The sequence below is a fragment of the Oncorhynchus mykiss genome, chromosome 5 (assembly GCF_057628025.1).
Source record: "Oncorhynchus mykiss isolate SJ-2025 chromosome 5, ASM5762802v1, whole genome shotgun sequence".
In the NCBI taxonomy this organism is placed as follows: domain Eukaryota; kingdom Metazoa; phylum Chordata; class Actinopteri; order Salmoniformes; family Salmonidae; genus Oncorhynchus; species Oncorhynchus mykiss.
Window position 1 is genome coordinate 10377895 of NC_143026.1, and position 20564 is coordinate 10398458.

At 41.9% G+C, this 20564-nt stretch overlaps 1 protein-coding gene across 10 annotated transcripts; it reads right to left on the reverse strand.

Annotated features, from left to right (window-relative positions):
- Nucleotides 1–4870: 4870 nt before the first annotated feature.
- On the reverse strand, nucleotides 4871–19337 carry hmgcs1 (3-hydroxy-3-methylglutaryl-CoA synthase 1 (soluble)). Of its 10 annotated transcripts, none has more exons than XM_090233672.1 (11): nucleotides 19051–19207; nucleotides 16756–16821; nucleotides 15402–15859; nucleotides 14966–15091; nucleotides 13589–13753; nucleotides 12453–12621; nucleotides 9396–9566; nucleotides 8915–9021; nucleotides 8472–8597; nucleotides 7851–8008; nucleotides 4871–7539 (listed from the first exon to the last, which is right to left on the reverse strand). In XM_090233672.1, the coding sequence occupies exons 3-11, from the start codon at nucleotides 15847–15849 to the stop codon at nucleotides 7450–7452; spliced, it is 1560 nt and encodes a 519-aa protein (XP_090089798.1). In that variant the 5' UTR covers nucleotides 15850–15859; nucleotides 16756–16821; nucleotides 19051–19207; the 3' UTR covers nucleotides 4871–7449. The 10 variants fall into 10 exon arrangements, with proteins under 10 accessions (XP_090089798.1, XP_036832639.1, XP_036832635.2 ...); XM_036976744.2 differs by having other exon boundaries at nucleotides 4871–7542; nucleotides 19051–19203; XM_036976740.2 differs by lacking the exon at nucleotides 19051–19207 and adding an exon at nucleotides 18355–18499 and having other exon boundaries at nucleotides 4871–7542.
- Nucleotides 19338–20564: the final 1227 nt, after the last annotated feature.

Sequence of the window (20564 nt, forward strand, 5' to 3'; positions counted from 1 at the left end):
GTTTGCTCTTCACGGATGAATTCTGGTTTCAACTGAAACTGAAAAGATTTGACATGGGTCCTCAAATACTCAAAAGGTTCTACAGCTGCACCATCGAGAGCACTGGTTGCATCACTGCCTGTTATGGCAACTGCTCGGCCTCCGACCGCAAGGCACTACAGAGGGTAGTGCGTACAGCTGAGTACATCACTGGGGCCAAGCTTCCCGCCATCCAGGACCTCTATACCAGACAGTGTCAGAGGAAGGCCCTAAAAATTGTCAAAGACTCCAGCCACCCTAGTCATAGACTGTTCTCTCTTCTACCGCACGGCAAAGGGTACCGGAGCACCAAGTCTAGGTCCAAAAGGCTTCTTAATAGCTTCTATCCCCAAGCCATAAGACTCCTGAACAGTTAATCAAAGTGCTACCCAGGCCCCTCTTTTACGCTGCTGCAAATCTGTTTATTATTTATGCATAGTCACTTTAACTCTACCTACATGTACATGTTACCTAAATTACCTCGACTAACCGGTGCCCCCGCACATTGACTGTACCGGTACACCCTGTATATAGCCTCCACATTAACTCTGTACTGGTACACCCTGTATATAGTCTCCACATTGACTGTACTGGTACACCCTGTATATAGTCTCCACATTGACTGTACTGGTACACCCTGTATATAGCCTCCACATTGACTGTACTGGTACACCCTGTATATAGCCTCCACATTGACTGTACCGGTACACCCTGTATATAGTCTCCACATTGACTGTACTGGTACACCCTGTATATAGCCTCCACATTGACTGTACCGGTACACCCTGTATATAGCCTCCACATTAACTCTGTACTGGTACACCCTGTATATAGTCTCCACATTGACTGTACCGGTACACCCTGTATATAGTCTCCACATTGACTGTACCGGTACACCCTGTATATAGCCTCCACATTGACTGTACCGGTACACCCTGTATATAGCCTCCACATTGACTCTGTACCGGTACACCCTGTATATAGCCTCCACATTGACTCTGTACCGGTACACCCTGTATATAGCCTCCACATTGACTCTGTACTGGTACCCCCTGTATATAGCCTCCACATTGACTCTGTACCGGTACCCCCTGTATATAGCCTCCACACTGACTGTACCGGTACACCCTGTATATAGCCTCCACACTGACTGTACCGGTACCCCCTGTATATAGCCTCCACATTGACTCTGTACCGGTACCCCCTGTATATAGCCTCCACACTGACTGTACCGGTACACCCTGTATATAGCCTCCACACTGACTGTACCGGTACCCCCTGTATATAGCCTCCACATTGACTCTGTACCGGTACCCCCTGTATATAGCCTCCACATTGACTCTGTACCGGTACCCCTGTATATAGCCTCCACATTGACTCTGTACCGGTACCCCTGTATATAGCCTCCACATTGACTGTACCGGTACACCCTGTATATAGCCTCCACATTGACTCTGTACCGGTACCCCCTGTATATAGCCTCCACATTGACTCTGTACCGGTACCCCTGTATATAGCCTCCACATTGACTCTGTACCGGTACCCCTGTATATAGCCTCCACATTGACTCTGTACTGGTACACCCTGTATATAGCCTCCACATTGACTCTGTACCAGTACCCCCTGTATATAGTCTCCACATTGACTCTGTACCGGTACCCCTGTATATAGCCTCCACATTGACTCTGTACTGGTACCCCCTGTATATAGCCTCCACATTGACTCTGTACCGGTACCCCTGTATATAGCCTCCACATTGACTCTGTACCGGTACCCCTGTATATAGCCTCCACATTGACTCTGTACCGGTACACCCTGTATATAGCCTCCACATTGACTCTGTACCAGTACCCCCTGTATATAGTCTCCACATTGACTCTGTACCGGTACCCCTGTAGATAGCCTCCACATTAACTCTGTACCAGTACCCCCTGTATATAGCCTCCACATTGACTCTGTACCGGTACACCCTGTATATAGTCTCCACATTGACTCTGTACCGGTACCCCTGTATATAGCCTCCACATTGACTCTGTACCGGTACCCCCTGTATATAGCCTCCACATTGACTCTGTACCGGTACCCCTGTATATAGCCTCCACATTGACTCTGTACCGGTACCCCTGTATATAGCCTCCACATTGACTCTGTACCGGTACACCCTGTATATAGCCTCCACATTGACTCTGTACCAGTACCCCCTGTATATAGCCTCCACATTGACTGTACCGGTACACCCTGTATATAGTCTCCACATTGACCCTGTACCGGTACCCCTGTATATAGCCTCCACATTGACTCTGTACCAGTACCCCCTGTATATAGCCTCCACATTGACTGTACCGGTACACCCTGTATATAGCCTCGCTATTGTTACTCTACTTACATTTTTTACTTATGTTTTTTTACTTAACACTTATTTATCTTAACTTCTTAAAGCATTGTTGGTCAAGGGCTTGTAAGTAAGCATTTCACTGTAAGGTCTACACATGTTGTTTTCGGCGCATGTGACAAATAACATTTGATTTGATTTCAACTGTGCCGGGCAGATGGCAGACAGCGTGTATGGCATCGTGTGGGCGAGTAGTTTGCTGATGTCAACTTTGTGAACAGAGTGCTCCATGGTGTGGCTGGGGTTATGGTATGGGCAGGCATAAGCTACGGACAGCCAACACAATTGCATTTTATCGATGGCAATTTGAATGCAGAGATACCTTGATGAGATCCCGAGGCCCATTATCGTGCCATTCATCCACCACCATCTCCTCATGTTTCAGCATGATAATGCACGGCTCCATGTCGCAAGGATCTGTATACAATTCCTGAAAGCTGAAAATGTCTCAGTTCTTTCATGTTCTGCATACTCACCAGACATGTAACATATTGATCATGTTTGGGATGCTCTGGATCGACATGTGCGACAGCGTGTTCCATTTCCCGCCAATATCCAGTAACTTCGCACAGCCATTGAAGAGTAGTGGGACAACACTACACAGGCCACAATCAACAGCCTGATCAACTCAATGTGAAAGAGATGTGTCGCGCTGCATCACGCTGCATGAGGCAAATGTTTAGTCATTTAGCAGGTGCTCTTGTCCAGAGTAGTGAGTGCATACTTAAGTGATAATTCCCAAGCCGGTGTTTGGAGGATATATTGACACGGGCAGACCGTGCCACTTTTATACAAAGGGTTACCAACATATTCAAATAATGATTAACATATATTTTTTTGAAATTTTATTTTGCTTAATTTATTTCTACCATTTAACCATTCCACAAGATATAGTCCCAACACAAATCTAGGGATGCTACCCAGGCCAGCTGGTCGTTCGTTCTATCGGTTCGGTTGCCAGAGACGCGACCCAGTCGTTCAGTCTTTTTGTTCTGTATCTATGGACAGAACAACCCAGTCGTTCATTCTTAGTGTTCCATTGCCATACTGGCTGGCAACTTTTGTATCCCTTGCTTGCTAGATAGCTAGCCAGCCAACTACGGCTAACTTACAGTCACGTCAAACAGTTCAGCCAGAATAACAACAGTAAGCAGCAATTGCATTTGTTTAACTGTTTTCTTGAGACATTTATTTTGATACATCCATAACAATGAGCTAATGAGGCGCGATTTCACCTGGCACAGAAAATGTGCTCTCTCGTCTGACTAGTTCATTACTATGGGTCAGCTGGAGATGAAATGTGAATATTGAAACAATGTTGCAAATGTCAGTGAGACAGACAGCAAGGTTTATGCAAATCTCCGTTGTTGAAAACTAAATGTTAGTCTAAAAGAAATGTGAGATAATGTCTAGATGCTTTTTATAGTGGATATCAGGTTTATAAAATGCCTTGCTGGGCTGATGATTGCGCAATCAGATGGAACAGGGTAAATAGGCATTTTATCATAGCCGGTGGTAACTTTTGGATTATAAACTGGTTGGTTAGAGCCCTGAATGCTGATTGGCTGACAGCCGTGGTATATCAGACTGTATGGGTATGACTAAATATTTATTTATAGTGCTCTAGTTACGTTGGTAACCAGTTTATAATAGCAATAAGGCACCTCTGGGGTTTGTGGTATATTGGCCATATACCACACCCCTCAGGCCTTATTGCTTAAATAGACAGACACCTGCTGGAATGCGGTTTTAACCAATCAGCATTCAGGATTAGAACCACCCATTGTATAAACTGATAAAATACCATATATGTGGTAGGACATTGGGAAGGTAGAGATGCGCAATGGAACGGAGACCATGGGGGATAGAAGGATGCTGGATTGGTGCACAAACAACAATCTAATCTAGCAAAGTGGATGGATATTCATCAAATAAGTCATGATTGGTGTATTTTAACAGGCCCACAATGAAGTTACTAAAGTCAGATTTGGATATATCTGGCTGTTTTAGCTGCATAACATTTAGAAGTTGTCCGTTTTCAGGTTTAGAAGAAGTGACTGCTAAATGCTAACTCCCGTTCGTATAATTTAAACTGGTAGCATAGCTAGCATACAGAAATCTGTGGTGATAGTCAAAGTTGTTTTTAACTGTAATGGTTTGGTGACTATGACGTGAACATGTATTGGGTTTAACATCCATACAAGCATTATACTCTGATTTTACCTCAACATAGTGTGAAATACACACACACACACACACAAAATGTTTTTAACATTAGCCTAAATGTAGGCTTATTTTGCTGTGGGACAATAACGAGATTCAGGATCTTTCCTCCCACGTGTTTCCATGGCATTTCCATTGTTTTGGTTGAGTTCCATTGTCCTTTTTACCTCATCTATAAAGGTATGGAAGTCTGGATACCCCCACCCTACAGCCATATAATAAGCAGGAAACAGCCACTTTAAATGAACATATATTTATTATTCAGTTCATCTCTTAATACATCTCTACATTGTTATTACATCATCTCTATACAGATCGTTGCTATAAAAGAGACACTTGATCAGACGCCAATTTATTTATATCTACAAATATAAATAATCTTAGTTAGTACTATACATTACCCACCAATTTTTTTTATTTTTATTATCTGATCTCAGAGAAACAATGTAAACATCAGCCATACACAGATATAAACAGAGGCAACTTATCTTGGCTGTTAAAAAATCTGTACATTATCATGGGTATAGCTATTTTCTACATTTAGTACATGCTTATTGTAAGGCTTCTCAAACTTGAGAGATTGGAAATGGACTACAACTCTGTCGCCCAACGCTGCAGAGGAAATGCAAAACAGTTAATGTGAAAGAAAAAATAAGTATGCCCCCAACTCTGTTCGCTTTAAGGCTGATGTTTGCAGGTATTTCTGCCTGAGCATTTTCTGCCTGTGTCAAGATTTGGTTTCTTTACAGTCTATAACTAGTCCTATCCCTGTCAGTGTTAAGAAAAATAATAAAAAATAACAAATAAAAATCGTTTGAGACCTCGGAGAAAACACAACCCTTTCAGGCCAGCATCTAGTCCCTTAAGTCTAGTAAGGAAAGACATGTTGTAGAGACACAGAATTTGACTTTCTTCAACACACTACATTAAAACAATAACTTGTTGGACATATGTCTTTTAAAACTGATTTAAAAGTTTCTGCACGGAGACTAAATTGACCATGTCAATTGACGTAATTCCAGGAAATAGATTTATCTGCTGAAATGTTTTCCCCAAAAAAATATTTAAGGACAAACAAGAACTCAAACAAAATGTTATTTTACATATTGTATAGATTATCAGAGCCTGGTGAGAATTAAAGCTCTGATAAAACGGCATGCTCAATTGAGGCATTTCACCGTTTTAGTCTGTAGTGCAATCACCGCCGCGGGAAACATTGATCACATGATTTAAACATGTTGAATTGTTGCTCAGTTGGTAGGGCAAAGAGCTTGCAACGCCAGGGTTGTGGGTTTCGATTCCCACAGGGGACTTGTACAAAACAATATGAACATGTATGCACTCACTACTGTAAGTGTCTCTGGATAAGAGCATCTGCTAAATTACTTAAATGTAACTCAGACCGTTCAGTCCCTCTTCCCTGATATTTGTCCATGGTGGTATAACAAAGAGTCCTAAGAGAAAACTAATTCTGACTATTAGTAGTGTAGCGGTTAAGAATATTGGGCAAGTAACTGAAAGGTCGCTGGTTCGAATTCCCCAGCCGAGTAGGTGAAACATCTGTTGATGTGCCCTTGAGCAAGGTACTTAACCCTAATTGCTCCAGGGTTGCAGTCAATAACGCCTGATCCCTGGACGTGACCCCACTCTCCGAGGGTATCTCAAGGGGGAGTTGGGATATGCAAAAAACTCATTTCCAATTCACACGTGTGAAATAAGATAAATATAAGCGCCCACATAATTATTATGTTTCCCCTACATAGCAAACAGAAGTATTCTGAAATCGGTCAAACTTAAGGTATAGTAGGGGTGTAGCTGCTTTGTACAGCTCAAGTCAGGGTAGCCTAGTGGTTAGAGTGTTGGACTAGTAACCGGAAGGTTGCAAGTTCATAACCCCGAGCTGTCGTTCTGCCCTTGAACAGGCAGTTAACCCACTGTTCCTAGGCCGTCATTGAAAATAAGAATTTGCTCTTAACTGACTTGCCTGGTTAAATAAAGGTTAAATAAAGGTTAAAAAAAAAGGTCATTACAGCAAGTTGCAACAGTAGCAGCAGCATTTGATAAACAAACAGAGTTAAGAGGCCTCACTTCCCTTTTTATCCCCAAAGGCCTGCAGGCAGTCTTGTTCCTCAAGCGTCCATTTCCTCTTGATGCTACGAGTGAAGATAATAGTTGACTTAAGATGGAGCTTCTATTTTTCATCCCTTCTACTTTTCTTCTCCAACATTTAGTTTCAATACCCGGATTAAATAAATGTACTATGATTTTTTTCTTCTTCCACTGTTAAGTTTGCGTCATGATAAGTAAAGATAAAAAATATTTTTAACAAAGAATTGGTCCAAAATTAAATAAAAAAAGAACTTGTTGAATTTGTTCGGCTATAAATACTTTATTTTATTATTTTTGAAAAAGGGAAATGCAAATTTATGCAAAACATAATCTTAATAGCCGAAATCTGATCAATTTTTTCACCCTGGCTCAGGAATTATGTGGAATCTTGAGGATTTTAGTTTCAGGAATGTCTGCTACCTTGACAAACACTTTTCCTTTCCATACATCCAATGGAACACACACATTTCATATAATATTACTCCCTGTTACATATTTGAGAGCAATGATGGTTGAAGATAAATTCTACGATGTGATAGTTAAATAGCTTGGTTTTACGCAGCATTCAGCAATATGTTAGAAAACATATCTCTGAGGAGAAGGTGCACGGGGGGGGGGTCCTCTCTGCTAGCATTATAATTGTGTTTCCAATGTCCTTTGTTGATCGTCCTCCATGTCTACCTGTACCTCACAGAGGTAAGCTTAGCTTAATGATCCCCATTGCTAACGGTGACCGCCTCAGGACCAGCTGTGGAGGCGGGGAGGCGGGGCATCTTCTTCACTGGGCTTGGGATGTGCTGCTGGGAATAAGAAAGCAACACGTAAAAACCACTTCCTGTTTTCTAATGTCACTTTTTATGTAGCTAATATAATTATTTAATATGGAACAATGGAGCTTGTTTTTCTTCTTTCTCTGTGTGCATTGTTATTTTTATGTGTGCTGCCTGCATGCAAACTAAATGTCTCTCAGTGACCTAGCCTCCATACAATGTGCTGCTTCCAGCCACTAGTGTATGTGTATGAGTAGTGTCTGCGAGGTTGGGAATATTATTTCATTTATAAATGATTTGATTTCCGATTTACGTTGAACAATACAATTGTATTGTACCTCAGTGGCTGTGGTGGAGTTGACCAGGCCAGCCTCCAGGGGCAAGTCGTCGTTCAGGGAGCGTCTGGAGTACTCCCGACGGTGCTTTTCGTCCACCCGGGTCAGATACCACGTCCCAGGGAACAGCTCCTCCACAGCGCCCTGGGGCACGTACGGTGCTGGATGGGAAAGGGACGGGCATGGCTTCAAATGAAACATGAGTTCAATAAAGGCTCAGGCCTTTCTGTGTGTGTGAGTAATGTGAGTGTGTGTGCGTGTGTGTGTGTGAGTGTGTGTGAGTGAGTAGAATGTGAGTGTGTGTGTGTGTGTGTGTGTGTGTGAGTAGTGTGTGTGTGTGTGTGTGTGAGTAGTGTGTGTGTGTGTGTAGTGTGTGTGTGTGTGTGTGTGTGTGTGTGTAGTGTGTGTGTAGAATGTGAGTGTGTGTGTGTGTGTGTGTGAGTAGTGTGTGTGTGTGTGTGTGTGTGTGTGTGCGTGTGTGTGTGTGTAGGTGTGTGTGTGTAGAATGTGAGTGTGTGTGTGTGTAGTGTGTGTGTGTGTGTGTGTGTGTGTGTGTGTGTGTGTGTGTGTAGAATGTGAGTGTGTGTGTGTGTGTGTGAGTAGTGTGTGTGTGTGTGGACATACCTAGGTGGTGGGTCTCTTCCCTCAGCTGCATGTTTTCAGCAAACATGGCAGGTGACACCTTCCTCCTGGAGTCCAGTCTGGCCTTGAGGTCACACAGGCTGGCACAGAGCTTATCCAATCCAGAGCCTGGGGGAGGGAGACGGCCAACCAACAGACAATAAATACAGACCCCGGGAAAGACCCAATTCCTACTCATTCATATTTCAACTTAATAACCAATGCTCAGTCCAAAAACAACCAGCTCAGTTCATAACCCCTAGCACGAGACAATTCTCTTTCCTCTCTTTTGCCTCATTTGCCCAGCCATCTAATCCAGAAGTGTCAAGACTAGATGGGTTCATTTCTAGTTCCTTGGAGCGTAAATATCAGTGGAACCCATCTCTATTGACAAGATGTTTCCCCCATCCCATACAGGTGACGACCCCAGTGTGAGGTGAACCTACCAGGCGTGGCGTCCTGGGAGACTCGGAGAGAGTAGAGTGTGGCGGCAAACCCTGAGCCGTAGGAGAACAGGCCGATTCTCTGGCCCGCCAGGTGCTGAGGTGTGTGTCTGTCCAGGAACAAACGTGTTACACACACACACAAACACTCCTATGTGTGCCTCTCCATAACTATCATTTCAGCAACACTTAATTACAGTGTCCTTATTGCTACAGTACTGAGATATATCTAAGTACTGTATAACTATTGTAATAACACAGTTATACTGTATTTACACTGTGCTTAGGTCAGTAAGGACAATGTAACACAGAGTGATTACAAATGTTGTCACACTGTACTTTCAGACATAATTACACAGTAATAATGACACTGTTATGTGCATTTCTTCTTACTAATGACTAATTCAAGTAGTAAGTTCATGTAATAATTAAAGTAGCACCTTTTATGTAAAAATGAGTTTACTCTGATTCATACGAGACTTACTGTGCGATGACAGAAGCAAGGCAGCCGTAGACAGAGGGGGTGTACATGTTGCCGTTCTGGTTGGAGACGAGGAGGGAAGCCTTGGTCTTCTGATCAAACATCTCTGTGCTGGCCTTCATGAAGGCCTTCTCCACATCCCTGTTGAAGTAGGTCTCTTCTGGCTTCACCTCCCTGCTCAGCACATAGAGGGAAGGATAGAGCCAGTTAGAGTCATATATACAGTGCCTTCGGAAAGTATTCAGAACCTGTGACTTTTTCCACATTTTGTTACGTTACAGTCTTATTCTAAAATCGATGAAATCATTTTTTCCCCAGCAATCGATACACAAGACTCCATAATGACAAAGCAAAAACAGGTTTTTAGAATTTTTTTGCAAATTTATAAAAAATAAAAAAACGGAAATATCACATTTACATAAGTATTCAGACCATTTACTCCATACTTTGTTGAAGCACCTACAGCCTCGAGTCTTGGGTATGATGCTACAAGTTTGCACACCTGTATTTGGGGAGTTTCTCCCATTCTTCTCTGCAGATCCTCTCATGCTCGGTCAGGGTTGATGGGGAGTGTTGCTACACAGCTATTTGCAGGTCTCTCCAGAGATGTTCGATCGGGTTCAAGTCCGGACTCTGGCTGGGCCACTCAAGGACATTCAGAGACTTGTTCTGAAGCCACTCCTGCGTTGTCTTGGCTGTGTGCTTAGGGTCGTTGTCCTGTTGGAAGGTGAACCTTCACCCCAGTCTGAGGTCCTGAGCACTTTCATCAAGCATCTCTCTGTACTTTGCTCCGTTCATCTTTGCCTTGATCCTGACTAGTCTCCCAGTCCCTGCTGCTGAAAAACATCCCCACACCATGATGCTGCCACCTCCATGCTTCACCGTAGGGATGGTGCCAGGTTTCCTCCTACAATTTTGGTTTCATCAGACCAGATAATCTTGTTTCTCATGGCCTGAGAGTCTTTAGGTGCTTTTTGACAAACTCAAAGCGGGCTGTCATGTGCCTTTTACTGAGGAGTGGCTACCGTCTGGCCACTCTACCATAAAAGTCCTGATTGGTGGAGTGCTGCAGAGATGGTTGTCCTTCTGGAAGGTTCTCCCATCTACACATAGGAACTCTAGAGCTCTATCAGAGTGACCATCGGGTTCTTGGTCACCTCCCTGACCAAGGCCCATCTCCCTCAATTGCTCAGTTTGACCGGGCAGCCAGCTCTAGGAAGAGTCTTGGTGGTTCCAAACTTCTTACATTTAAGAATGATGGAGGCCACCGTGTTCTTGGGGACCTTCAATGTTGCGGACATTTTTTGGTACCCATCCCCAGATCTGTGCCTTGACACAATCCTGTCTCGGTGCTCGACGGACAATTCCTTCAACCTCACGGCTTAGTTTTTGCTCTGTCGTGCACTGTTAACGGTGGGAACTTTATATAAACAGGTGTGTGCCTTTCCAAATCATGTCCAATCAATTGAATTTACCACACGTGGACTCCAATCAAGTTGTTGAAACATCTCAAAGATAACCAATGAAAACAGGATGCACCTGAGCTCAATTTTGAGTCTCATAGCAAAGGGTCTGAATACTTATGTAAATAAGGTATTTTTGTTTTTATACATTTGCAAAAAATTCTTAAAACCTGTTTTCCATTGTCATTATGGGGTATTTTGTGTAGATTGCTGAGGATTTTTAATTTAAAAAAATCTATTTTAGATTAAGGCTTTAACGTAACACAATGTGGAAAAAGTCAGGGATCTGAATACTTTCCAAAGGCTCTGTATTATAGAGTCGTTTACATGCTATTCTGGGGACAAACTGGAACAGCACCGCATTTGAGATTTTTTGAATTTATCATGCTCTCACCTTTGTTGTTGTAATTGTAACGTCCTTATTATGTAATTGGTCTTTTTTTGCTTTGTTTTTGTGAAGCAGTGCTCTCTGGGACTTCCCTATGTAAATAAACGTTCAATAATATTTAATATTTGTATTCCAACCAGGAGTTATGGTAATCTTGGTTGGATTATGTTTGGAGGATCGTAATTACTTGAATAAATGTGCCATTTTGGCTTCCGAGTGGCGCAGTAGTCTAAGGCACTTCATCACAGTGCTAGAGGCATCACTACAGACCCTGGTTCGATTCCAGGCTGTATCACAACCGGCCGTGATTGTGAATCCCATAGGGCGGCGCACCATTGGCCCAGCTGGGGTAGGCCGTCATTATAAAATATGAATTTGTTCTAAACCTCATAAGGATCGGACCCTTTTTTTCAATTTCCACCTAAAATGACATACCCAAATCTAACTGCCTGTAGCTCTCGACCTGCAGCAAGGATATGCATATTCTTGATACCGTTTGAAAGGAAACACTTTGAAGTTTGTGGAAATGTGAAATTAACGTAGGAGAATATAACACATTAGATCTGGTAAAAGATAATACAAACAAAAAATGTGTTTTTTCCCCCCCATCATCTTTGAAATGCAAGAGAAAGGTCACAATGTACTATTCCAGGTTGGGCACAATTTCAATTTTGGCCACTAGATGGCAGTGTATGTGCAAAGTTTTAGACTGAGTCAATGAACCATTGTATTTCTGTTCAAAATGTTGTATCAAGACTGCCCAAATGTGCCTAATTGGTTTATTAATACATTTTCAAGTTCATAACTGTGCACTCTCCTCAAACAGTAGCATGGCATTCTTTCACTGTAATAGCTACTGTAAATTGGACAGTGCAGTTAGATTAAAAATAATGTAAGCTTTCTGCCCATTTCAGATATGTCTATGTCCTGGGAAATGTTCTTGTTACTTACAACCTCATGCTAATCGCATTAGCCTACATTAGCTCAACCGTCCCGCGGGACACACACACACACACACATACACACACACCCACACCGATCCTGTAGTTTTTTTTTAACTGACTTACCTAGTTAAATAAAGGTTAAATATGTATTTATTTTAAATTGTAGATGTGTGTGGGAATAATATATCTATGGTGATTTATGACCAATCAAAAGGTAGTGCACTACGTAGCTAATAAGGTGCAAGCCTAACGGTGGAGTTCTAACCTGAAAGCCTCCAGGCCACTGAATGGTCCAGTCTCTGTGTTGGACCTGGGGTGGCTGAGGAAGTCACTGAGCACCAGACGGGCTAAGGACTTCTGCACCAGCTTGCAGTAGGGAGAGTGGAACACCATGTAGCCAAAGTCCTCCAGGCTGAAACGCTTGTCCACACCCTCTGTGTAGAACATAGGACATGTTTTGAGCCAAACTGACCGGTGTCGCAGGAAAGCCAAGACCATCATCATAGAGCTCAGCTACCCGAGCCACTGTCTGTTCTCTCCGCTTCAATCACTCAGACGCGGGCAGTATTTGAGCATCGTGGCAAAAACTGTAAGACTGGCCAATAGCTTCTACCACCAGACCATCAGGCTGCTGAATAGCCACCACTAGTCAGCTTGCTGCTCCCCCTGTCCCCCGCAACCCTGTGCATGTAACTAATAAACTAATCTAATTTAAAACCAAAATACACCGCTTTACCCAGATGGTCAATGATAAAACCGAGTAGACTGGGGTCATATACAACCGCATCAAATACTTTTAAAATACCCAAGCTATCTCAGGAACAACAGAAACATTGGACTAGTCCCAAACTATAAACTAAGTCAAGCACACCTGAAATACACATAATGGAAGTATTTGAAAGTATTTGGCATAATGTATTTGACCCAGGTCTGCTAGAAAGGCCGTACCAAGAATTCAATCAAGCTCATGGTCGGATAAGTTCCATATTGATATTGACAGTGGGAAAAAAGACAAGCTTTGGTCAAAATGGTCTCTGATACTACAGAGGTGGGTGACACAAGGACAAACTATTCAGGATCACTGTCCAATCTCGTACCTAACCTAAATACCCTCTGCGATGACATTAGCAACACGCTACTTTCACTAAACCAATTTCAGGCCTCAGTGGAAAGGAACCTTAGTTAACTACTTAAGACTATAAAGGGAACTATAGGCCTGGCCTAAACTCACTTTACCTATTTAGGATTTAGCCTAAAGTGTTTGAATTAACCTGAGTGTTTGAATTGACCAAGGCCTGTTGAAAAGGTATGGTGGATGCATTGAAATGAACAATGTTGTTATCAAATTTTTAAACAAGCAATGTGCATCTTACAAAATGTCCAAATGCTAATTTCTCTCACCTCTTTGCCACTGTGCATGGATCTTGTTGCGGTAGACAGAGTAACAGCGATCTAACGCGCTGAGGTAGCACTCGATAGACAGCTTTCCGTCCACCACAGGGTATTCTGACGCCATGTCTGGCTTGTAGAAGTCGTAGGCGTGCTGCATGTGTGTACCTCGCAGACCTGCAAGGTCAAACATGACGCACCATTTTATTCCATGTGTAACTCTGTTGTTGTTGTTGTTGTTGTTGCACTGCTTTGCTTTATCTTGGCCAGGTCACAGTTGTAAATGAGAACTTGTTCTCAACTAGCCTACCTGGTTAAATAAAGGTGACATTTAAAAAAATATATAAAAAATAACAAAAATCGCCCATTGTAGAGCAGGGTTGGGGTCAATTCCATTTTTAATTCTAGTCAATTCAGAAAGTAAACCAAATTCCAATTCCACATTTTCCTCATTGAAAAGCATTGAAGGGAATTGGAATTTCAGAGGCATTGTAAAGTACTTTTAAGTACTGCTTACGTAGTGTTTTGGGGTATCTGTACTTTACTTGTTATATTTTTCACAACTTTTACTCCACTACATTCCTAAAGAAAATAATGTACTTTTTACTCCATACATTTTCTCTGACACCCAAAAGTGCTCATTACATTTAGAATGCTTAGCAAGACAGGAAACGTGTCTAATTCACGCACTTATCAAGTGAACATCCCTGGTCATCTCTACTGCCTCTGATCTGGCAGACTAACTAAACACACATGCTTAGTTTGTAAATGATGTCTTGAGTTTTGAACTGTGCCCCTGGCTATCTGTAAATTAATATAAGACATTTTAAATGATTTATACTTTTACTTTTTATACGTAAGTACATTAAAACCAAACACTTTTTAAAAAACTTTTACTCAAGTAGTATTTTACTGGGTGACTTTCACTTTTACTTAAAAAAAGGTATCTTTATTTTTACCTAAGTATCAAAATGTGGTACTTTTTCCACCACTGAATTTCAGTGTACTTCCCAAATTGACCGGAAGTGTTTTGGAATTGACCCCAACCCGGTTGTACAGCATCACATGTATTCAGACAGAAACTGGATGAATGGCTGGCTATCTATGAGATGGAAACGTACTGCCGGTGTCTTTGACGCATGGCTTGTTGAAATGTAAACAAAGCTGTGTATTCGTCAGTAAGATGAGCAGTGAGTGATATTGTGTGTATGTATACATGTGTGTGTCAATACAATAGGTCTGAGGTGTACTGTTGAACTGGTATTGACCTGAATGACTTAAACAAACAACAACAGAGAAACTGTGTCTATAATAAACAGGCTGGGGGGAGTCATGCTTCAGTCAGCGTGTCAACATCAACTATTTACACACAGTAGGATATTGACCTACCTCTGTCAAAAGCCAGTGGGGCGTTGGGTCCTACCAACATGGCTATCGCACCGGCGCCCCCTGTCGGCCGGGCACTTCCTGTGGCGTAAACTGCAATGTCTCCTGCCACCGCCAGGGCATAACGACCTGCAGGGGGCAGAAAGAGACGGCAGTAAGCAGACAAATACTGAATATTCTTTATGAATAACAGATGATTTCTTCTCTCATTATGGACTGATACATTTGATTTATGGTTATTCTATTGTCAGCATACTAAGTCAAAGGTAGATCCATTTAGAGGCAGTGTGTGTCAGACTTAAGAAATACGTCTTGTGTGTTCTTCAGTCAAATATTTGACTAAAATAGACAGTCACACACAGTCAAACACACCACACTTGAGAAGGTCAACAAAACGTTGACACAATGTCAACACAACGTTAAAAGCAACGCCTCTCACCGTCCCAGGAGCTAGACTCCACCCAGTTGACGGCGTTGAAGAGGGCGGCGGTGCCCCCATAGCAAGCGTTGGTCGTGTCAATCCCCTCCACGTCCGTGTTGCCCGATTCCTCGAACAGCTGCATCACCACCGTCTTCACCGACTTGGACTTGTCGATGATGGTCTCAGTGCCCACCTCCAAACGGCCCACCTGGTCGTAGGAGAGGCCGTTCCTTTCCATCAGCCGCTGGACCACAGTCAGGCAAAGGGAGTTGATGTCCTCGCGGTCCGAGCAGAAGCCCATACGCGCCTGGCCTAGGCCCACCGTGTACTTGCCGGCCGACACGCCGTCAAACTGCTCCAGCTCGGCCTGGTCCACGTACTGTGAGGGGAAGTAGATCTCCAGGGCGATGACGCCCACATCTTTGGGCCACGTGGCCTCGCCGTTGGCTGGGGCTGATCCAGGCATTCTGTATGAGCTGGTTGGGACAGAGAGAAGACAAGGATGAAGAGAGGTTTTAGAGATGTTAATATGGGGAGATTTTTATTCATGGTGGAATGTGAGGTCAGTAGGTTAATAAGGGCTGAGAATTAAGTGCAACAGAGTAGTTCACGTCGTTATCTAGACCAGGGGGCGCGAACCAGGGACCTTCTGCACAAAGACACTTAGCAGTCTAATCATTCTGAAGCTGTTAAGAATGGGGCGGCAGGTAGCCTAGTGGTTAGAGCGTTGGACTAACTGAAAGGTTGCAAGATCGAATCCCGGAGCTGACAAGGTAAAAATCTGTCGTTCCGCCCCTGAACAAGGCAGTTAACCCACTGTTCCTAAATAAGAATTTGTTCTTAACTGACTTGCCTAGTTAAATAAAGGTAAAATAAATAAAGAATGACTGGATGATGATAATAATGATAATAAACAACAATGGAGCTAAAATAGCACAAGTTGGAAATGAACAGCAGTTTCTGGTTGGATTATGTTTCATGAATAAGGATGTTTATTTGGGAGACCCGTTCGCGGTTACTAAGATGGTGACAGACGAAGTGGGAAAGGTGGAGTCGGGTCAGATTGACCAGGAGTGGTATCATAGTGATTACATGTGTATTGAAAGAGCAAGAGGAAAAAGCTTTGTGGCTCTTTAAACTTTCAACGTGGAAAATTACGATTTTCAGAGTCGGGCTCGCTGGATATCGAGGCTTCATGGTTTAGGGACAACATGCTGGGGAATGTCAATTAACCTGTACTATGAGCTTATGTAAAAAAAACTATTTCAACGTTATAAAATGTAAAACCTTTCGCCACCGGTCAAGTATTTGCAGAGAGTTTATCAGTGTTGAAGAGTCTGAGGATGCAGAATGCTGCAATTCCAGAATTCACCTGTTAGGGTGAAGGAGGTCAATGTAGCGAGGATCAGGGCTGTCGAGCGGGTCTTCTATGCGGAGGCTGTGAAATTTGTTGAGAGAGTAGAGATTATGAAGCTATGGCAGCGGATAACCAGCAGTCTATTGATGTCGTTCATCAGATAAAAGATTCTGAAATACTAATGGTGAAGGTGGATTTTGTTGGGTTAGTTGTACAGGACACACTACATTTTCAAAAGTATCTAAGAGACTGGATATCATCGTGAAAGCTGCAAAAATATGATTGGATCTTCAGTACTTCACGGCAGAAACATTGCAGGGAATACTGTCGGAAAATCAGTGGTGTAAAGTACTACTTAAAGTTTTTTTTGGTATCTGTAAATTACTGTTTATATTTTTGACAACCTTTACTTTACTTAATTCCTAAAAAAAAAAATGTACTTTTTACTCCATGCATTTTCCCTGACACCCAAAAGTACTTGTTACATTTTGAATGCTTTAGCAGGACAGGAAAATGGTCCCATTCAAACATTTAGCAAGAAAATATCCCTGGTCATCCCTACTTCCTCTGATCTGGTGGACACACTAAACACAAATGCCTCATGTGTAAATGATGTCTGAGTGTTGGAGTGTGTCCCTGGCTATCTGTAAATAAAAAATGTAAATATATATTTTGTATAATCTTTTTTATTTAACCTTTATTTTACTAGGCAAGTCAGTTAAGTCAAGTAATTTTGCTTAATATAAGGAATTTGAAAGGATTTATACTTTTGATACTTAATTATATATTTCAGAAATTACATTTACTTTTGATACTTAAGTATATTTAAAACCAAATACTTTTAGAATTTTACTCAAGTAGTATTTCACCGGGTGACTTTTACTTGAGTAATTTTCTATTAAGGTATCTTTACTTTTACTCAAGTATGACAATTGGGTATTTTTTCCACCACTGTGGAAGATACTCCCCCTTCTCAGGTTAGAGCCTGTGTAGGAATCTGAGTAGACATTTTAGGATTACATTGGTTTGTGGGGGAAGTCTGAAAAGCATACCAGCCTTCTTCCTATTATAATTTTTATTTTTGGACTACATCCCAAAAGGTGCATTGACGCCACCTACTGGGTGGGGTGAAAACTGAGCGACTTTAACGCAGAAAAAAAGGAATAGGGGAAGTGTTGATCATCAGGGAAGCAAACAATGTGATCAGCAGATGTCTTGCAGTAGTGAGTAATTGCGCTAGCGTGTTTTACGCGTTACTATTTCCTCTATCGTCTCCTTTTTCGTGATTTTTTTTAGCTAGTTAACGTTAACTGGCTAATAAAAATCCAAGAAAGAGAGTTGGATTGGCTAATGTTAGCTTGCTAATGTTAGCTCTGCAAGTCCATGGTTGGTCTGCCATCAAGTGTGTCAGAACGACAATATAGTGGAAGAGGATAGCCATAACAGGGCTAACTACAGCTACAATCTCTACAAGCCATGTAATCCAATTCTAGTTGATGACAGCTAGCTAGCTACGTAGGAAATTCGATTACTAGCTATGGCAAAAATATGTCTGTTCACATAATCAGTCATCGAGAACATTCACAAAACCATCGACGATAGGTATCATCTTACCTTACAATCATAGGGTAATGACAAGATGTCTGTTTGCTGTCCTTAGAGGCTAGCTAACCAGATCATAAGGTCAGAACTCGATGTGACCACAGTCGGACGAAAGAGCGGACGGACCAGCTTCCGTTTCGAATTCTCTGAACCGTTCGACGTAGAATGTTACAATGTAGCACGCTAGTTCCTCTCGTGTACCACGTTTGTTACTTTGTAATAACAGTGGTACTTTGTAAAATGGCAACACCTGACAGCACGATATGCGTCCAAGATTAGATTTAGGATCTATTCTACTAATACCATAAAATAATTTGCAATTTAATTCAGCACCCCTTAGCAATCTAATTTGGAGCTAAATTGATATGCACCTAAATGAATAGTCGTCTAGGCTACTAATTTGGAGCAACGTTTCTTAGGCTATATCAATTTAGATTACCTTATCAATTTTGACTACAAAGTAGATAACAGAACACTGATGATTTATCCATCACAGACAGAACACTCCGTTGACCATCTTGACCCTTGTGTACAGAAGCCTAACTTGTATCGTCACCTAGTTTAAAATAAGATGTTCCATAAAACCAACAATTGGTGTAGCCTATTTAATAGGTATAATTACTTTTACAGTAGCCTGTACCGCAATAGCCCAGTATACCATCGTGTGGATTGGAGAAAGGCAATCCCGTAATCAATCCGTGTACTCACCTTGAAAAAGTAAGTGGTCTATCACTTAAATTATATAACCAGCCAAACTTTAGTCCCTTAACACTTTCTTGGTAGTAACGAATGACTTCAACATGCAAAACAGCAATCCATTTATATATGACGAGTGTACTGTACCTGTGAACGACACCCCGTTTTCCAAGTGCCGAATACATGTCCAATCATAACAGAGATCCAAAGTTCTGAAGTTTCGGCATTGCCCACCCCTTTACGTATCCGACCAATCAACGAGAGGTAAAGAGAGACCATGCGCCGCAGCAGTCGAAGCGGTTCAATGGGGTGAGTGAATGACGGTGTATGGTGAGAGAGTACGGACCAATCAGGGAGCACGTCTGACTGCTGGCGAGGTAGTCAGAGACCTCCAGGCTCGAATCCGGGAGGAAGCTGAAGTGTCTCCTTGACGACCAGGGGCTGGGTGTTCACGTGAATGGTATTGGTGGATCTCCTCATCCTGCCATTGATCATGAACTTTCCTCTTTTCTCTCTTGATTTAAAAGGAACATTTATACAACCGATTCTTGTTTGGCCGGGGTATGCCGTCATTGTAAATAAGAATTTGTTCTTAACGGACTTGCCTAGTTAAATAAAAGGTAAATAATATATTTGGGGAAAATGAAGTAAAAATATACACCATGTGTTTGGTGGCTAGGCTACTGAGATTGTTTCTACAATAAACCCAACAGTCAGAATAAAATATAATCATGATATTCTAAAATAATAATAATATTTTATTCAATATATGTTGGAAGAATAGGCTAACTTAGGGGACTTTGGCATATCTGGGAGATTTTGTTGGTAAAAATTGCTTCCATATTCAGTCAGAACTGAGTCCTTATTTAGGCCTTGGTCAAAGAGCAATATATATTTATTACAGTTTAGAATGCATGTCTTGGAAAAGTATTCTATAGTATGGCTTGCTTGCTGTGGGGTTGCCATTGCTCTCACAATGGGAAATAGTAACATACTGTAATACTGTAAGTGAACCCAGTGTACTTGATCATAATTTTCTCTGAAACCAAACCAGTGACAGTTTACCAGGTGGTGTCACTCATATGCTTTACCGCAATGCGAGAGCTAGGTTTTTGTAGATAAAGAAAAGCTCTGATTGTGGGCTTTTAGTAGCCTATTGATCATGTTAAAACTAAAACCACCAAAGCTTGACACCTTTCAGTAAATGTTGGTTGAACATAACAATAAGTCTTAGGTTTTTAGATGTTAGTGAGTTAAATTGTAGTTACATCTTTGTTTTTATGTTTGTCTGATTGGATCTTTTCCTACTTTTTCAAGGATGCGTATCCTCTTTAATGTTTACAAATTATCAAAGAATAACCAACGAGTAACAACCCTCCCTTTAATGTTCATATTGTTTAAGTATCTATATGTAACAGGGTTAGAAAATGTCCCCGTTCAGTGGCTTTCACACAAAATGTATTGTTTTTCATATTTTTCATGTGGCAAGAGTGACCTCAATTGGTATAATGTGATACTGCAGTTCT

Coding starts and splice junctions, on each gene's coding strand:
- hmgcs1 (XM_036976740.2), bottom strand. Junction 15,092..15,401: donor GGAGTCTAGCTCCTGGGACG/GTGAGAGGCGTT, acceptor TGCCCCCTGCAG/GTCGTTATGCCCTGGCGGTG. Junction 13,754..14,965: donor CCCACTGGCTTTTGACAGAG/GTAGGTCAATAT, acceptor TTGACCTTGCAG/GTCTGCGAGGTACACACATG.